The 19,066-nt window shown below is 42.8% G+C and overlaps 3 protein-coding genes across 5 annotated transcripts; all 3 read right to left on the bottom strand.

Annotated features, from left to right (window-relative positions):
* Positions 1 to 296: 296 nt before the first annotated feature.
* On the bottom strand, positions 297 to 2,587 carry LOC139305141 (cyclin-dependent kinase inhibitor 1B-like). Its single transcript, XM_070929088.1, has 3 exons — positions 1,905 to 2,587; positions 1,341 to 1,493; positions 297 to 965 (listed from the first exon to the last, which is right to left on the bottom strand). Exons 1-2 carry the CDS (start codon positions 2,326 to 2,328, stop codon positions 1,354 to 1,356), a joined length of 564 nt encoding a protein of 187 aa, XP_070785189.1. The 5' UTR covers positions 2,329 to 2,587; the 3' UTR covers positions 297 to 965; positions 1,341 to 1,353.
* A 1,879-nt stretch (positions 2,588 to 4,466) lies between these two features.
* cdpf1 (cysteine rich DPF motif domain containing 1) lies at positions 4,467 to 6,427 on the bottom strand. Of its 2 annotated transcripts, XM_070929210.1 has the most exons (4): positions 6,289 to 6,427; positions 5,938 to 6,049; positions 5,241 to 5,382; positions 4,467 to 4,963 (listed from the first exon to the last, which is right to left on the bottom strand). In XM_070929210.1, exons 1-3 carry the CDS (start codon positions 6,399 to 6,401, stop codon positions 5,254 to 5,256), a joined length of 354 nt encoding a protein of 117 aa, XP_070785311.1. In that variant the 5' UTR covers positions 6,402 to 6,427; the 3' UTR covers positions 4,467 to 4,963; positions 5,241 to 5,253. The 2 variants fall into 2 exon arrangements, with proteins under 2 accessions (XP_070785311.1, XP_070785310.1); XM_070929209.1 differs by having other exon boundaries at positions 4,467 to 5,382.
* A 601-nt stretch (positions 6,428 to 7,028) lies between these two features.
* Positions 7,029 to 17,544, bottom strand: pparaa (peroxisome proliferator-activated receptor alpha a). 2 transcript variants are annotated; one of them, XM_070928941.1, is made up of 8 exons: positions 17,388 to 17,544; positions 14,426 to 14,657; positions 13,619 to 13,773; positions 10,603 to 10,741; positions 9,498 to 9,697; positions 9,134 to 9,400; positions 8,724 to 8,967; positions 7,029 to 8,617 (listed from the first exon to the last, which is right to left on the bottom strand). In XM_070928941.1, the coding sequence occupies exons 2-8, from the start codon at positions 14,607 to 14,609 to the stop codon at positions 8,373 to 8,375; spliced, it is 1,434 nt and encodes a 477-aa protein (XP_070785042.1). In that variant the 5' UTR covers positions 14,610 to 14,657; positions 17,388 to 17,544; the 3' UTR covers positions 7,029 to 8,372. The 2 variants fall into 2 exon arrangements, with proteins under 2 accessions (XP_070785042.1, XP_070785041.1); XM_070928940.1 differs by having other exon boundaries at positions 9,134 to 9,403.
* Positions 17,545 to 19,066: the final 1,522 nt, after the last annotated feature.

The raw sequence follows: 19,066 nt of genomic DNA on the forward strand, positions 1-19,066 counted from the left end.
TTAACAATAGTGCAATTACATGTTCCACATGAATTCCACACCACAAAGACAAATCTTTGATTCACATATTTGCATAAGTATCCCAGTAATTTTAACATATTTTATCTATGTTAACCTGGACTACACCACTCATTACAAGGGGCGGGGTATGTGACCTGAAAGCCACTAAAATATACTCACCTAATTTAAAAAGCTAATTCTTAGGATTATTAGCAAATACTGTTAAAATTTGGTTGGATATTGCTCAGCAGTTTAGCCACCCTCCCTCCCTCCCCACCCCACCCCTCACCCCCAGAACAAAAAGGCACAAACTTTGGCAAAAAACCCTAAAAAAAAAAAAAAAAAAAAGTGGGGGAAATAAGGAGACATTATTTGCATGTAAACTTTGTCTGTCACGGCTTTTCCCAGTTTGATGGACCCCTCAACTTACAGTGTGGCCATCTGGGCCTTCAAAAACAAGATATATAACACTGGGACAAATAAAGCCATAGAAAAAGAAGACATTTTGTTTCCACATAACCCTGACTTTTTGAAATCTGCATTTTTAACTTACATCAATTACCTGAATAATGATACAATATGACCACTTTAAGAAAATAAGATTTCTCTGTTGGAAATTGCACTGCAACTCCCCGAGTCAAATTCACACACTTACTCAAATACATTTAACAAAAAGGTATGTAAAGCATAATATGCTTTTTTTTTGTATGTGCTACATCTGAAACATAGGTAGTAGATAAAAAAAATGAGCAAAAATCAATTTGCACACTGCTACATTGTCTGCTGCTTCTGAGGCAATTTAATTAAAATGAGTGCCAAAACTTGATAGTGTACATATTCAGTGCTTGTGCAGCCTTCTCCTCCTCCAAGGCTGCTTTTTTATATATATATATATTTTTTCTCTCTCCCATCTGTCAGGTGATGAGAAAGGCTACAGTATTCCACCAGCAACAGGTCTCCCCGCTCTGTGGGACATAAAGAGGAAACAGGCTGTTGAATGGTGCGATTGAAAAAGCAGTTGCTCATGCTTGATATCCCTCATGCAGACACGCAGTGCACGCACGCAAAGGGTGAACAGCATGAAGGAGTTGTGGAAGATAAAAAAAAACATATATGCAAGTTTGAAAGCTGATGACGTGGAAGTCCTGCGTGCACAGAAAAGTGTGTTTTTCCAGCTGTTATTAATGCGTTACTGATGCTGATTATAAACAAGTACAGAAACTCTAAACTAACACCCAATATGAAAGCCGATCAATATTATTTTACACATTGAAACCCTGTGTGTTATTATCCATTCATATCACTTCGTAACAGTCTTATAGTGAGACAGTATTTCTAACCTGGCACTGTTTTTCACTGGACCTCCGCGCTGTTCTCCGGCCTGCTCGGGTTCTCCTCCGCGGCTTTCACCGCCTGACTTGCTCCACCGGCCGAATCGTCTTCATCTCCGTCGGTATGCGACCTTTTCCTCGGACGCTCGCTGGAGCAGGGACCTGGGCAGACAACAAAAACACAAAAAGGCACGCAGAAAAAGTTGTCAGGGTGTTGTTGTGTAGAGCTGCACGTCCACTTTAAAAAGAAAAAAGGCACCTGACTTCCTCGGCAGGCTGCAGAGAAGTTTTACTACCGAGAAAATATGCAATGTACAATGTAATAAGCGCGAGTTTGATCCCCCCTTTAGATGCAAGTGCGCGTTACAGTGTCGCCCCTCACTAATGAAAAAAACAGAAACTCTCAGTTTGTTCCTCCCTCGGTGTCTCGCTCCAGCACATTTCAGTTTGTTGCAGGGGATCAACCGATCGCAGCCCACAGTTGAACCCCGGACACAACTGTCGCTTGGCGCCTCTGCACTGCGGCACGGCGGAACAAAACTGCGACAGCCTTAATAAGTCAATGTAAATCACCTGAATCTCGTGAACGTCTTTTCCTTGAGCCGCGTCTGTCTTGCTGGCAATCCGGCTGCCTTTCGCTGCTCCCCGCGGCATCCTGCCGGTTGCTGTCGCCGGGCACGTCCGCATCTCGCCGGGGCCGCTGGCTCCCGTGAGGCTGTCTGAGATAATACTCCGGTGCGTCGCTGTCCTCCTGCCAGTCGTAGCTGCGCGGAGTGAGGGGACTTTCGCTGACGGGATCGAAATCGTACTCCTCCCTAAAAGACTGCACACCTTCCTGTATCGAAGCCGTCAAATAACTCCGTATCTCCTCTGGGTCAGGTGTGCCAAAGAGGTTTCTGCGGACCGGAGGTCTGACGTTGTCTGGCTGCCGCGCATCCACCCTCTCCAATGTCGGGCTCGCATTAGAAAGGCGAACATCTGACATTTTGTTGCACATATGACAAGGGGAGGGGGGGAAAAATACACAAACAACAACCAAACCCTTTCAAACTTCTATTTCCAAGTAGTATTCCTCTCAAATGCAAAGTCACGCGAATGACGCATGCATACTCCGCGCGTATCATCCGAAACGCGTGCGCGCAGAAGTGGAATAAAGCGTCTCCAAAAGGCGCAGGGGGGTTTAAGAAAGCCACTCCTGTCAAGTCCGTAGTAAGGCAGATGAAAACAACAAGTCAAGTCATAACAGCCAACATGGCGTTAGAGGGAGCTATGAGTGAAGAAGAAAAGTTGACATCAAGGACTATTTAAACAGAGAAGGCGATTCATTGGTCTGCGCACTAGGACCGCCCATAGAGCTCTCTTAAAGTCGAACAGGGGCAACAGCAGCACAGAGCGGGATTGGATTAACTCTACACATGAATATGGCCTAATTAATCTGTGTGATTAGCTAAATGCAAGTGAAGGAGCTAAAGCAATGGAGGCTGTAGTTACAGAGGAGTGCGTGATCATGTTTTATCTTTATCTTCCATTAGCACCTGCTTTATCACGGCAGGCATCGGGTTAACTGAACACCTAAAGGTCAGAGATCACGTTAAGTGTCATTTGTTTCATGTGTGCTCATACACTAGAAGATGCCTTGGATAATAAAAAAAAGTGTAAAACCCGATAAGAAAACATTTATCTGCCAGCTGGAGCACCAGTCTGTGGTGTTGCTCCAGGCTGCTGATGCCATCATAGGAATCAATCATCAGATGATGGTATGTCTGTGAGCATTTGAGTGCTGACAGATGTCACATAAACTGCTTAGGTACACTTGATTCAATCAGTGTATATCTATTCAGTTACAGCCTCAAGGTTATTGAAGGACAGTGAGACCTAAAATGAGGTTTTATGCAGCAACAAAAAGCTACAAATGTGCCTCCTGGCACACCATGACATCAGCTGTGGAGCAGAAAGCCTTCCGTCATCGTTGGCACAGTGCCTATCGCTGTCAGACTTTGCCACTGGTGCCACAGGGGTGGTTTGTGTGCTTCACTGGTTGTAATTGCTTGTGTGTGCTTGGAATTTAAACACTAAGGAAACAGAAAGTGGTGCAGCTTTAAAAAAAAAAAAAAAAAGAAGAAAAAAAAAAAAGACCTTGAAATTCACCACCATTTCCCTCCGGAGGGTTCTCAGTTTGCATCTTAAAGATTCCTGACTTAAGGGTTGAATTGGTGTTCACGTCAAGGCTTAAGTTATCAAATGTATTTTCTGTACATCCCAGAGCTGCATAGGAATCCTGTAGTAATTGATTGAATGCATCGACTACAGTAAGCGCTCCTTGTGCACAGGAGTTCGCAATGTCCCAACTTAAACTCTACAGCGAGTGTTGCTTTGCATTCCTCTGCAGCATTTGCCAGTAAAAATCACTGGGCCTGCCTTTAAGGCCATGCTGTTTCAATTAACCATTTGAAAAGAGTCAAACATCTCGTGATGAATACAGGGAGGCCATCTGTTATATCGATGTTATCGTCAGGATCACACTTAATCCATAATGTATTTATGCTGCTGCAAACTGTGCACCGTGTTGCACAGAGTGATCCCTGAGATGAAAACAGATTTGGATCAAACTCATTGGAGAGAAACGAGGCAAGAGAACATTTTGTTTGGGTCACACATGCATAACCAATGCTTTAAGGGTAATACTTGTGTGGTTTCTGTTTTCATAGTTGGAAACATTAGGACACCTTCTCCTAGTCAGAGAAAAGCACAGCTATATGTGACTGAGTGGGATGATGCAACTGCAGCAGATACTATCACTAAGACGAACGTCAGTTACACATTAATTGTGATCCACTGTTAAAACACAAAACAACAGAGGCCACTGTATGGATCTTTTTACAGTTTAAGATAACACAGAAAAACATTTCTTTTTGACTCCACAGGAGTCAACAGCAAACCCTCTGACCGAGGATGCTGAAATGAAAGAGATAACAGTGATGCACTCTTAAAAAGGAGACGTCACTGTCAACACAAACACGTGTCTATAGTCCGAGAATTAGTCTGATAAATGTCACCGTTAAATTATGTCGCTGGAAGGTAATAAAAATGTTTTCTCATAAAAAGAAGCATTAAAACACAGCACAACAGGCAAAATTCATCGACTTTTACAAGAAATTGTATAAATTATCACTTTATTTTCATTGCAAGAGCAGTGGAAACATGAATCTGGTTTTTAATCTGCCCAGAAACTGGTCTTACTGGTATTACTTCCATATCTTCTTTTGAGTCATACTTTGGGCTGAACTGGACTGAACAAGCAGATATTAGCAGTAATTTTAATACTGCTCATCCATATCAGTTTATTAATTAACATAGCAAAGGACAGAAGATGTGTTCCAGTTAATTAAAGTTGGACACTTTTATCCTTGCATTCCTTTTAGTTGCATTTTTATGAAAAATGTTGCCGTACCTTTAAAAATAAATTCCTCCTCTTTCTCTTTTAAACAGAAAATGTAGAGCATGCCTGGTGCCATGCTTTTAAATTGGGAGCTATTTTTAATTGCTGCAAACCACCAGTCCGATTCCAGGCCTGCAACCACAGTCCGACAGGGGATCCGGCAACACTAGTCACACCCGTTGCTTGCTTCTCTCTAGAAACAAACAAACAGTAAACAAATAACACCCTGTAGGCTAATACAGCAGCCTAACTTTACTGGCCACAAGCATGAACTAGCATTTTTCTGTTCATTTTCCACCAAACTAATAACAACCCAGAACTATGCTAATAAATTACAGGATGTATGGTGTTTTTGCAGTTTGGTCCATTATGGGTTTGATAAAAGAGAGCTGGTAAAGCGCCAGAACACATTTGGAATCTATATATGGCCATTCAGACATTTTCCTTCTATTAGGGAGCAGGTTATGGACCTCTTGTCCGATGTCACGAGACGGCAGCCTTGGAGTTCTGCTTCTTCTTGGCCAGCTCGGCCTGAATCTGACGGGGGAACTGGTCCAAGTACTTGTTCACACACTGCATGCAGAACCTCTTGGTGTAGAAAATACTGCAGTCCTGACAGAACAGAGAGAGCAAGAGTTCAGCTTCAACGCTCACTGAGTCACAATGATTTTTTTTTTTTATTCTTTATTTCTTCACTATCTATTTATGAGACCAGATGAATTGATTTTTTAGGGCATCACAGTCATGAAGTTCACTCAGCACATATATGTGCCACATGATTACAAAGTCATCTGAGAAAAACATCGAGAAACCACAGATGCACCAGTGATCTACAAAGTCAACTCATGCCAAGTGGAAAACTGTCACATGAGCTCAGCTTGGTTTACAAAAACAGTTTTAACTGATGATCACGCTCCTAAGTTACTTTTTCTCTGTCCCAAAACAATGCTGTTAAAGATTGTTACAGTCACACACACACAACATCTGCCTCTGCTACATGTAACTATCTCTCAATACTCAATCGAGACTGATGTCATTTGTCCCAGGGGGAGCATGCCAACATTTGTACATCCAGGCATTAATCATTTGATAAACTGAATTACATGATCACACATTTAGTCTGTGGCAAAAAGCAGACCGTAGCAATTCAATTTCAAGGCATCTTACCGATCCAACACAGACACACATGCTGCACATGCTGCAGTTACAGCCCAAAACAAGAAACTTTTCCTTGTCCGGACTGAAGGGGTCCCTGGTCACAAAACTCTCCTCAAGCAACCTGGTGGACGACAGAAATGCAGATATAAACTGAATAATAATTTGAATAAGATGCAGGTGGTTCATAGAGACATAACATAAATGTATTTCAAGAAAGAAATGGCTATAAATACTACCTACATATTGCTGTAGGGTTAACTTCGCTGCGCATCTAACGTTGGCGTAGCAGCTAACAACATTAGCTTTAGCATCGCTAGCTCCAGAGCGCTAAAAGGAGCATTTTGCTTAATGTCCACTTACACAATGGCTCTGGTGTTTGGTGGTTTCTGGCCGTAGTACGTGAAAGGGCTACTTAAACCACACAACTGGCAAGTAAATGTTTTTTGAGGGGGTTCACTGGTAGTGTGCTCCATCGTTCAGAGCCAGAGTAGCAGAAAAAGTTAGCTAGTTCCTGGTTTTCATATCAAGTCCAGCCATTTTGTTTCATGAAGTTTTGCCGCCACCTACTGGACTGGGGGAGCAGAACACCGCAGAACGAAAGACCGAATAAAGTAGATGGATAAAATAAGAATTATTTAATTACAAATGATACAAACAAAAATGTCGAGGGATTCTAGCTTCTATAGCTGTGTCATCTGATTTATCTTTATTTTCTTATATTTATTGATAAATTAATAGTCAACAATTAACATTTTATCTAATATTCACAGTATTAGTATGCTTCAAACGAATGTATGTTGATATTTGTATATAAAATTATGTGAACGTTTAGTGAACCAGATAAAATTAATACCATTTTCATGGCATTTCATGAAATAAAACAAAATAAAATAACTCACTTTTAAGGGAAAAGCACAGGTGTAATTAATAACAGTACTGGCTTACTGAGACACTAAATGGAAAAAAACTATCATTAGCATTATTAGTTCCGCCTGTGCTTTTCTGCAGTGAAAAAGGCCTATTAGCTCATTTATTTGAACGTTGGGGTCTGAATCAGATGAATACTGGCAGGTAAATAAGTCAGGCCACTATAAACAAAACTCTGTTAAATATATTAGTTTAATTTAGGCTAGTACGTGACATAATTCACTTTATTGAAACAGCAAATGCATTTCTTATTGTACACTGTAGGCCTACTGTACATGATAAAAACTATAAACCATTTAATTATGATAAGAAACAATACTACTACATCCAATACTACATTGAGAGGTGAAGTCTCAGCACAGCAAATGAGGCAATCAGTTGCACATACACACGTCCCTTCCACTATATTCTTGTTATATTTACAAAATAAAACATAAACCAGCTGAACAGATTACTGTGTTTGTGGTCAAAATATTTAACACTGGCCAAGACAGCTTTTGTTCTTGAAAGAAATGGGTCTTAATGGCAAGATTTCTACGAAACACGTTGTAATCTGTAACACTGGTCTGAAAAGAATCGGTTAGGTGAGCTATTATGTTGAGTTGGTTTCTAGCAGTAGGTTAAAGGATTAAAATAAATACATGACACATGAAATTACAATATTTTCAAATGATGGTTACTTACAGTAGAAGTAAGGCTCATTGAGTTCATTGCCTGTTTAAAATGCACCATTGTGCATGATTTATGACTTAATACTATGTGAGAACATTCCCTGGTCCAGTACTTAAACAGTTATACATCTACCCCATGGTTAAAAAAAGCTACTCTAAGGCACTGAGACTTTATGGCACTTGGTGAATACCGATGCAGTCATTTATTCAACCGCTAATTTCAAAATGGTCGAGGGAGATTTGGCCGATTTCAATAAGGCACTAGTACACAATAAAAGGACATGACAATGATCAAACCCTAACCCTAAGTCTCAAAGATTAAAAAGGTTATAACTTATCTTGTTCACAGGCAAAATTAATATTTAGTATCAGTGCATGCATGACTGCCGCAGTCACGTCCGGGTATCTTTAATATGTGTACGCCCATTTTAAATGCTATGCAAATTTGCATAGCCTACTCCCTATTTAACTTGTATTTAGCACTTGTGTCCATAGAGTAAAAGCTGGCATCAAGAACCCAATCCAGAGCAACTGTACACATCTATGGTGTAAGATAAAAATGTTTGTCCTCCACCTTGTCCCCCTTTCATGGAAGCAGTCACGCCACCTACAAGAGCTGCCTTTCCCCCCCCAAAATAATTTCATTTATGTTTTGTTCGAGTAGAAGGTCACATGGTCTCAATGCAACCTCTGCAGACCACAGCATCCATAGAAGCTGCACAATAAGCTACTTACAGTACTTTGATATGCATGATAGTATCAGTAAATATTTATGTACACCTGGTTTTGAATGGCATACATTCATATTTTAATACATGTCCCTGTTCATGACCATGTGCTATCTCCTCAGTACATGTCCCTGTATATCTCTTGCAGGAGCGGGTGCAGCGACGTGTCCTCTGTTGTCTTGATTTCCTGCACCAACTGGGCATGCTCGGTGACCAGCTCCCGGAGGTCGGCCAGCTTCTGCAGCAGTCTGGGGAAGAGGAAGTTGTCGTCGGGGTGGTTGGCCAGCAGGTGGAGCCGCAGTGCCTGAACGATGCTTTCCTGCAGCTGCTCCACTAGAGGCACGTCCACCAGGCCTGGGCGATCTGGAGGGGAAGGGATCAGAAAGAGGGAGAAGGAAGAAAGATGTGAAGGATTCAGTTTCTTGCAAATTTGTCCTTTAAATATAATTTTCCACACAATGCCAGATACCTCCGCAGCAGATGATGGCAGCCACAAAAAGGGCCAGGTCACTGTCGTCCAGCTCCAGGGAGTTGAAGCGTGTTGCAAACTGGAATTTGGGCTCCATCATGTCGCTAAAGGGCCGCCGGAGGCTCTTGAGGAACTCTCGGGTGATGAAGCCTCCACCACGGGCCACCAGGAGGCCGTCTTTGTTCATGCAGGAGGCCAGTAGGGTGAATAGGGCTTCATACACTCCGTACTTCAAGAGAGTCACCTAAACCAGCATGTAAGAAGGTCACAGCATGACTCAAATGTGTGTCTCTAATTCCAGCAGAAACATATTAACACACTTTAATTCATGTTTAGTAAAATCTTTCTTCTCCACTTCTCACATGGACTGGCAGGAAGGCAAACGACAGATACAGCGTCCCTAAACCCACCTGATCATTCAGATCCAGGCTCTGGAAACCCGGCACCGCCTTGGCGAACTCTGTTAGCTCTGTGACCGTCTCCACCGAGGTACTCTGGCAGCAGTGGAAGAGCCTGGCTTCAGCCTCCCTCTGCTGGAGCTCCCCACACCCCACAGCCGGAACCACCTCCCCAGCGCGAAGGCCGCTCTCGGGCTCCGGATAGTCCCCACTCACCATATGGGCTGCCAGCGTCCTCTCTGCCAGCTGGAATGTCTCCATGTCGTGAATGATGAAAGGCTGCTGGGAAAAGACAGAGGAGATTCAGTTGGTAGGTGAGGACACAGAATAAAAGATATTCTCAAACTTCTATCATTAGCTTCTTTTTATGCTTTACCGGCTTGCTGGTCTTTCCGGTGAGTATGAGCCGAGCTTTCGCCTTGTTCATGTTAAAGTTCTTCATGTAGGCTTCGTGGATCTGCCTGACCAGAATCTTGTGGTCGGCCTGCATGGGGCTTGCCACCTCTTTCTCCACCATCTTGCTTTCTGCCTTCAGCTTTAGCTTCTCCGCCTGAGGCATCCGACCAAACCGGATGGCTGGTGCATAGAAACATTAATCATTAGCAACAACTGGAAGGCTTTTCAAAAGGTAAGTGTCTTATTTTACAGTGAAACCACATACAGAGACATCAGTCACATCCTGCTACAGCAAACATGCACAACAGATCTGGTGCGTTCTGTTCTCCTTCCTCTCTTCTGAGGACAACATGTCGTCTTCCTCTCAGGTTTCTGGCGCTGTTCTGCCTGCAGTGGGAGGCCATCGTAACAAACCCAATGACCCTTCAGCAGTCAGTGCAGATGACAGGCCAGATGTGGAGCTATATGGGCCTGTGTTTTCTCAGTGTCAAGCAGGCTCCGGCAGGACATTGTTCTATAAAAACCCAGTCAATGTAAAACATATTGAACTGGAGCCAAATCACAGAAAGACACGTCCTGCTGTTGTTGTAAAGAACACATACTATCGGTACGTTGTGAGCAGAGTTTTATGTAACTGCATGCTTACTTGCAAGTTTTTTTCATTGCTATAGAAGTGTTTCAATGATTCGAGTAATTGTGTGGTTATGACCGCTGAAATACACTTTAAAGCAAGACTGTTTTGAAAGATAATGTCACACATTTTTACTGTCTTACAAATTAATTAAAAGTTGACTTTATAAGCAATAAAATACATTCTTGCTCAAATTAATACACAGCGGTTTTGCTTCTACAGCCTAACTTGGTCTGGTATGACCAGTAGCTTATTGTGGCTAAGGTTAGCTGTGTAACGTGAGCAAGTCCATTTACTGACGTTTATGGCTCTTCTCTGCTTGTACTACTGTTACACTATGCTTGCATTTATTATCCTCTGCTGGACAATTATCCTGTAGTTCAGGACTTGTGTCTGTTATTTAACAAAGTTACGTAGTTTAACTTTAAACAATTTTGGAGGTTTCAGGCCTTACCGTTGTGGGACATGCCCACAGAGAGGCACTTGTGGAATCGGCAGTACTGGCACTTGTTGCGGTTCTTCTTCTGGATTTTGCAGCTGCGTTCACACTTATCATACTCCAGCTTTAACCTGATGGTCCTCCTGAAGAAGCCCTGGTTGAGACAAAATGACACACTCTGTAGCCATCAACTTCCATCTACAATATCATATGTAAACATTCTTCACACTCCTCTTGCCTTCAAGGTCAAAAATGACACACCCTGGCCACACTTCCCTGATGAATTTTAAACCAGAAATCAATTTTGCATGAAGAAACAACACGCTGGAGAATAACGGTGCTTTCCTCCTTCACAGTGCAAAGAGACTTCATTTATTCAGTGTACATAGCTATATTTTTATCTGAGCCTGCCCAAGCCTGCAATCAAACACGTGTTTGACCACATGTTTAAGCCTTATTCAACAATGCCCTTGGCTTCCCAGTCACTCTGGTTCAGGGAGCCTTCAGTTTTGAATTGCATGGGGAGATTGGACCCTGTTATACTTGCTTGCAGGTGTAGTTATTACTAGTTCGCTGATCACCTGCCAAAAGTGACCTAAAGACCAGGAAGTCCAGGAATTCAAATCTCAGCTGTTATACTCATAAACAAGTCATTTTGTAGGATTATCTAGTATCTATAAATGAAATCTGATCACAAAGGTCACCATAACTCTGTAAAGCTTTTCATCTGATGAGTACAGTGTACGCCGTACATTTTGGGTTGGACCGTATAGTAGAATTACATCTATATTTAAAGAGAGATAAGCAAGTAAGCTGATTGGACAAGACATCCTGCAGCCCTCCGACACACACTGAGATACAGTGCGGCGGGCCGACACACGCCAACAGATGTCACACAGGTGCCAGAACATATGATCCTTTGACGTACGCTCACACACACCTATGTACATCACTGACATTTCAGTCAGGACATTTCTCATCCCTCACTGTCAAGAACATGAATATGGCAATAAATCTGGAGCAACATGGGCACACAATACATCAGCCATCACCTTACAGAAGCTCTTGTCTGCCTTTTAAGTTGAAGACACATTGTTGTAAAACTATTATGTGTCACACAACTCTTTTTGTGTAATCTTCACTAAAGGGAGAAACGTGAAGGTCCAGGCGTATAGTTTAGTGATATATGATGGTCTTCAAAAATACATTGCAAAACAACAGAACTGCACAAGGAGGAAAAACCAGATGTGTGTATTTACAGCATGCGTGTCTTTGCATTTCAGTGTATGAGTGTGCAGAATGATGATATACAGCTGTGAGAGGTGAGTAACGAGACTAAAGACGTAAGCAAAGGGATGTATTGTGCAATGCTTACTTAAGGGCAAACGTCTTTTCGTGACACCAGAAGAGAAGTTTCAATGTAGGCGTCTTTGTGGCTTTGATTAACCTTTCCATTACTGAAGGCTTTCTCTGACTGTACCGCCATACGGTCATTACAGCAGACATAAGCCTTCACACCACAGCGCCGCAGCACATTCCATTCCCACTATTGAGCGCTCCTCTCTTAAAGCGAGGTGTTGAAAATGATATGCAGAGCCTCTCCAGCATGGAAAGCGTCAACTGTGACTGCTACACATCACGAGCCAGATTTTTCCATGCTGGCGCAAATATCATCAGTCGGAGAATTTAGGAACAGAGTGCGGTCAAAATACACCTCTCACGTGTGCAGCGTCTCACACTTCAACGTCATCGCAGCTCTGCTTTTAGAGCAGCGGCGATCTGACACAAGGGCAGACAACGCTGAGCATTATTTGCGTTGATGCTGATGAATGAGACGTGGGTCAGAAACCGGAGCTCTGCAGGGAGATGGTCAGTTTTGCAGCACTCCAAAACACACAGATGTGCATTGTGCAAATGACAGGACATTCTGCAAAAGTTGGACAGAGAAATGAGAGTTGTGAAACGTTAGCCTCCTATCTGTCTCCATGTCTCTTTGTCTCCTATAGATTAGAGTGTAACAGAAGGCACAGTGCCAGACCAGAGGAGTGCAAAAACAGATTCTCTCCAGCAGGAAAAAAGGAGTGATTATAGAAGAAACAGACGGAGAGCACCAAAAAAAAAAACCTTTAAAGCGGGCAAGTTAAAAAGTCATGCAAAAATAGCAAAGAAAGGCTCAGATTAGCAGCAACAAGAGGTATGAGACTACAACAAGGTCACGTGACAAACAATGCAGGGATGACCCTTAATGGTTTTAACACACACACACACACACACACAGAGCTGATCTCTGAGTGCGGTGGTCTCAGCTACAAAATGTTCTCACTGTCATTGTTTTCTGATGATATTTTTGTGCTCACTAAAATCGCGAGAATCTCAGGAATTTTAGCACAGAGCTGTCCCGTAGAGCTCGACTAATTCAGGCCTGAAGGATTCACCTTAATGATGATGAGACCTTTTTAAAGAAAATACATGCAAACCGTATGTCTCTTAACATCGCGTCCCAAAGATGACTCCCGTAAGAAGGTAATATTTAGTATCAAACACAGCAAGGTCTCTGTGCCAGCAGCAGCTCCATATGTGTACAAGTGTGTGTGTGTGTGTGTGTGTGTGTGTGTGTGTGTATTAACGTCACTCAGTCGGGCTCTTTGCCAAGCAGGGGAGAGGTGACAAGTCAACAAGGCCACCATGTCCCCTACCTCACATGACCTGGCTGCAAGTCTCAGAAACTTTCCACTGCTCTGCATGCCAGGTTTTGTATATGTTTGTGCAGGCATGTATGTGCATGTGTATACACGAGCGTGTGTGTGTGTGTGTGTGTGGTGTTTTTCACCTCTGATACAGTTGCATCAAAGACAACATTTGCCTTCGCAGCACACGTCATCATCGATCTGAAGGGGGTTGTGTCTGTCTCTGTGTTTATATTGATGTCTTTGTCTGGCCTTTGTGTCCTCTCTCACTTTGTTCAGTACATGCATACAACATGTACTCTAATTGGCTGCACATATGCCCGTTTAGGTCCCACATTCCTCACCTTGCAGCCCTCACAGGCGTGCACCCCGTAGTGGAAGCCTGAAGCCTTGTCTGAGCACACCCGGCAATCCAGGTTGAGGGGGGCGACGCTCTCCTCTGGGCCTGGCGCTGCTCCGCACACCCCCGACGACGGACTGGAGGCTGGGGTCAAGGTGTCTGCAGCAGACAACAGAGAGGACAGAACAACGAGTGATTTCACTGGGCTACCCTTTGAACAAACTCAAACAAATCGAGACGTCCACTTTTTGGAAAAAGATTGAAAACCAATCGGAACAACATTGATATCCTAACAACCAAATGAACCATCACAGTAATGTAAAAAACAGTAATTATTAGTGCCTCCTGCAGACTTAAAGACTTGGAGTTGATGTGTCTCCATGAAGTGACAGAAGGCATGGGTCACATTGTTCAAGTGCTGCTCAGGAATTTGGAGACCACATCATGGAGGAGACACAGAGAGAAAGGTTATATCTAATCTTATCAGACACACAGTGTTTTACGTCGGCCTCTTTACTGCATTCACATATGGCACAGTGGAGCCAAAAGGTCAGGAGGTCAGTGTTGTAGTGATCTACATTACCTGTCATCATGAATGAGCTAAAAATAAACCCTAAGACAGCTAGGGACCTTCTGTTTTTTTATTTGCAAGATAATTAGTTAGCGTACACTGGGGGCACTACATATTTAGCATCATCATCAAGCGTTCTTTGCAGATGTATATGCAGCTGAGCCCCTAAACACTAATTTAGTCATAAACATGCATGGTTTTAGTTTTCTTTTTCAACTGTGAGGCCAATCAGTTACTCACCCAGTGCGATGGAGCTCTCAGACCCCGAGCCAGTGCTCTGGTACTCCGGGAAATCAAACCCGAGCGTGTCGTCTCCGATGGACTGGGAGATGTCACGTAGATCCTCCATCAGGTCTCCACACAGCGGACTGTCCAGCAGGGAATCCCCCAGTGGGGATGGGGGGCTAAAGAGATCCCCTGCCATGGTGGAGATCAAACCAAACCTGGGAGGAACAACCCCTCACTCACTAGACTGTGATAAGAGGGGAGAGAGAGAATTAGGGTGAGAACAATGGGTGACAATGACACTGGACATCCTGAGGTTGGTTGTGATTTGGGATGCAAACGAACCTGGTTGCAGGTTTCCCGTGTTTCAGATAGAACATTACAAACTGTTTACTGCACATCTGTTACGCAGTGGGGACAGGTGTAACTCATGCCAGAGCTAAGTTCATAATGTCAAGGTGACTGTTAAGTGAAGCATGCCCATAGAGTCAACAGTAGCGCATTATTCTCAGATTAAATTCCAACCTGTCCTGCCAGAGTACACAACCTGCAGTTTGTTGCAAAGATTCATTGACTGACTGATGTTCCAGAGACTTAAGAGACTCAGTACTGCACCATCATACATGCTGTTTACATTGTGTGAATAGCTTTTGTCTATGTCTCTGGCTGTCTGTCCTCTCAGAGGGGGTCTTAGAGTATATGTGTGGGAGGTGGGAGGGGGTTTTGGTGGAGCTCCCAGCTGCTCACAGCGGGGTAAAGGACATCTGTTTGAGCCATCACACAACATCACAGCACTGCGGCCATATTCTGTAACACTCCCTCCAACTTCCAGTAATTCATGCCGGTAGATGTTATTGTTGTTGTTCTATAGGCTCTACACTGATTGGCTAGTAAGATGACGACTTTACAAAGCGTACTGTCTGTACAGCCTCTATATATTAGTAATGATGTAGGGCGAAGGCAGAAAAACAGGAGTGTGCCTTTATAAAACATGGGAATTGTCTCTGCCCAACCTCCAGAACCTTTGCTCTTACATTATTATAATAGAACGTCCTCTCTGTTACGGTAACAACGTAAATACACAATCTATGCAGGAATCTCTAACTGTAACTAATATCTCTGATGTAATACACGGAGAGATTTTGGCTGTGGGGCCATCGCAGAGCTCATGTGAGCTCAATGTAAAATCTCAGTTTACACAGCTGCACACATCTGTAAGCCGAGCGTGGAAAACAAACACAAGCTAATATGAGACTGTGCAACTTTCATTGTTCCCGACTTTAAGTGCGCTAATGGTCGAACACTACAAATCGGTTAAATGCTGTCTTCGTCTGTCAACTTCAGACAGGCCAGACAGTGAGGACGTGTCTGATCAAAGCACGCTTGTTCTTGTTTATCCAGTCTTTGGGTTGCAGCGTTTCAGGGGACAGGTCCTGACAGTGCGCCAAAGTTGTGTAAGAAGGGAATCTGTGAGTGAGTGTAAAGAAAGATGGAGGCTTCTGCAGTGTATTGTTTACCGTACCAGAGTGCACTGCAGAGACTGAGATAGCTGTTGACTAACTGTTGTCTAACTGGTCCGTCAAGCTGCTTTGACGCACAACATCTGTCCTCTGACAAATTGGCAGAGATTTCCTGCGTCAAAGTGTGGATTGTGCAAATTTCCTCTGCAACACAACAAACAGCATTTGGACCTCAGTGCATTGAGTTCACCCTAAAAGTAACCCATGTTTTCCAATCCATTCCTGGACATGGATGTATGTTTTGAGAATGCATATTTTGCATTGTGGCTGGATTGTATCCAAAATACGTAGGATCCAGCCCAGGACAAGCCTAACCATTTCCAGATCTGATTTTACTGTATGGATTTGAGTTGTGTGCACTCTGGCATGACTGAATGTAGCGCTGCAACGATAAGCCTATTCACCGGTTAGTCTTTTTTAAAAACAAAATTAATCGTCAACTATTTCTATACTGCAAAAGTGCCATAAATTATGTTTCAGATGTCCTCAAATGTGAGCATTTGCTGGTTTTATAATCACTTCATTATTGTAAAGATTTAACTGATTTAGTTGACAGCCGCAGCTCTCTGTCTGTAACTTGAGCCTACTTCATTCACATAGTACAGCCTTGCTGGGTCTCTGTGTTGTTACATTTAAAATAGGTCAACAACTAACCCTTAAACGAGTTGATATGACTTTATCTCCCCTTGCATAGATGACCGTGGCCCGGCCCATGTTTCCCCATCACCTCAAAGGACATTGTGTTTTAAGTCCCAGAGGAACTATAATCCCAGACAGAGGGGCTCTATCTTTAGGTCACAGGAGAAGAGGAAACAGGATCTGCAGCGGGAGCCGTCAGCTGCACTCAGCAGAGCACGTTAACGGATGACAGCAAGGATACCACAGACAACAATCAAGAGACAATCACAAAAAGGTTATCCCAAAGTAAAGGACAGCTCTGTCTCCCATTTGTCAGCTCCCTCTGCTGAATCAGGATCTTGATCTCCCAACAAAATCAGGTAAAATGAAAGAAATTCCCAACTACCACTAAAACAAGTTATGCATTAAACAGAATGCCATGTTAACATTGCTGCTGCACAGACAAGGAAACAGAGACCTGTAGGGCAATTTATGGTCAACACGTAAATATCTTCCTCTCATCAGCATGAAGCTTTCCCTGACACCATGTGGGTGTATGCGGCTTATTACAGAAACAGGTGAAGGCATCACTAGTCAGGAAGTGAAGCTCAGTCAAACAAGACACTCAGAACAATACAGAAGAAGCCTGCATTCTTCTTTACACAGAACAGCTGCAGTATATGACAGTATACGGTCTTTTAAGAAAGCCCAGTTCACTTGCGCTCTCTTTCAGGAGAGATCCACATTATTTTTACACACATTACACATTACTAAAGTTTGTTAAAGGCAGGCGAGTAAAGTTCATAATCACGCTTACATAACAGCACAGTGTCCATTACCTCAGAGACTGCAGTCCGAAGCATTTCCAGATGCACTTGCCGGGATGAACGGCTGTCTGTAAGCAGAGGAAGGAGGTGTTTTGGTCCCGTGGCGCTCCGTCACACTGATCCCGACGTGCTCTGCTTAAAAACTCGATGCGTCGCCTCCCTGCGTGCTGTCAAATCTCCGTTCATCCTCTGCAGGAAGTGAACGGAGCTACGGACGGCGACGCGGCGCGCACACCCCCCTGACACACCTATGCTTTCAACCAATGGACACGCAGGGATCTGAAAACCGCCCCGATTTTTTTGTGGCAGGACGCAATCACTTCCCGGTGGCTCGAGACGTCACGGGTCGGTCTGGATGTGTAACCGGGGAATGTTGGTACCGTGCTCTCATCACCGGGATGTCAGTGAACACAACACTCCGCAAAATCAATGTCAGCTGGTCGTCTAAATCATTTGCAGCGGAGCCACTGTCTATATTATAGGTATTAGAAGGTATTAATTACGTAAATGCTCAATTAAATGCCAAACAACATGTCCTAGACTGCCTGTTAAATATTACATACATACATGTACTTTTTTTTGATGTTTTGAATACATTCACTCAAGTACTGTACTTACATTTGAGGTACTTAACTTGAGTAAATCTATTTAATGCTACTTCTACTTCACAACATTTCATTGGGAATTATTGTACTTTTTACTCCTCTACACAATACATTTATTTTGCAGCAGCTTATAAAATATGATGCAGTTATATATTAAGGTACTTTTACAGTATATATAACAGTAGCTCCATCTCGATCATCTACAACAGTAAAATGCTACTTACACGTCAATGCATCAGTAATAATAATATATAATAACATTTATCGTAATAGTAGAAGTACTTTTACTTTTGCTATTTCAAGTGCTTTCATGTTGTAATCATTTCCAATGCAGGGCTTTTACTTGTAAGGGAGTGTTTTTATATTGCAGTATTGCTACTTTTACTTAAGTAAAGGATCTGAATACTTCCTCCACCACTGCTCATACTGCATGTCATATATGTTAGCGTATATAAATATGAATGAAACTAGTATAATTATGTAACAACTTCTTGTATTCAAAATATAGATTTTGTTATGTATTCCTCTTCCAGATGTTTTGAAAAAGTCAAATAAAAATGCATGTTTTAATACATGTGTGTGATATATAAATATTAGTGTAGAATAGAAAGTATGTTGCTGTATTGTGCAACAGTCAAGAGCAGTCATCAATTGGTTAGGGCGAGGTGTGGTCTGGCCTTTGCCTCTGACTCCTGATTTAATCTCTCGCTGACAGATTAGCCTCTCTACAGCTATTTCTTTATTATTTGTATAGTCAACCAAAGGAGATCAATATGACATACCGGTATTTGCCTATAGTTTTCTTTGTAACCTTAATGAACATTTGTTAATATTGACTGACAAGTTTTAAATGTGACAAAATGATTCAGTACTAATTTACAGCACCCTTTGTCGTGTAGTTAATTAGCCGCTGGTTGAAAGAGAGCTTTTATTGACTGGGCCTGATACATGTTGCAGTAATTAAACAATGAACCCCAGGAAACAGTTTTCTACTGAAGCTAAATGCACCATGCAGGTTTATCCATACATTCATCCTGTGGTATAAGCTACGAGTGTATGTAAACACTAGTCAGTACAGAGTTCCAC

The sequence above is a fragment of the Enoplosus armatus genome, chromosome 22 (genome assembly GCF_043641665.1).
Source record: "Enoplosus armatus isolate fEnoArm2 chromosome 22, fEnoArm2.hap1, whole genome shotgun sequence".
In the NCBI taxonomy this organism is placed as follows: Eukaryota; Metazoa; Chordata; class Actinopteri; order Centrarchiformes; family Enoplosidae; genus Enoplosus; species Enoplosus armatus.

What these genes read in the sequence shown, in the direction of transcription:
- LOC139305141 (XM_070929088.1), bottom strand. Translation starts at nt 2,328, where the DNA reads ATGTGCAACAAAATGTCAGATGTTCGCCTTTCTAATGCGAGCCCGACA. An exon ending in AAGACGTTCACGAGATTCAG is followed by an intron (nt 1,494 to 1,904) that starts GTGATTTACATT and finishes TTGTCTGCCCAG; the next exon opens with GTCCCTGCTCCAGCGAGCGT.
- cdpf1 (XM_070929210.1), bottom strand. Translation starts at nt 6,401, where the DNA reads ATGGAGCACACTACCAGTGAACCCCCTCAAAAAACATTTACTTGCCAG. An exon ending in CCAAACACCAGAGCCATTGT is followed by an intron (nt 6,050 to 6,288) that starts GTAAGTGGACAT and finishes GTCGTCCACCAG; the next exon opens with GTTGCTTGAGGAGAGTTTTG. An exon ending in TGTGTGTCTGTGTTGGATCG is followed by an intron (nt 5,383 to 5,937) that starts GTAAGATGCCTT and finishes CTGTTCTGTCAG; the next exon opens with GACTGCAGTATTTTCTACAC.
- pparaa (XM_070928940.1), bottom strand. Translation starts at nt 14,609, where the DNA reads ATGGCAGGGGATCTCTTTAGCCCCCCATCCCCACTGGGGGATTCCCTG. An exon ending in CCGGAAAGACCAGCAAGCCG is followed by an intron (nt 9,404 to 9,497) that starts GTAAAGCATAAA and finishes GTCTTTTCCCAG; the next exon opens with CAGCCTTTCATCATTCACGA. An exon ending in GCCTGGATCTGAATGATCAG is followed by an intron (nt 8,968 to 9,133) that starts GTGGGTTTAGGG and finishes ATGCTGGTTTAG; the next exon opens with GTGACTCTCTTGAAGTACGG.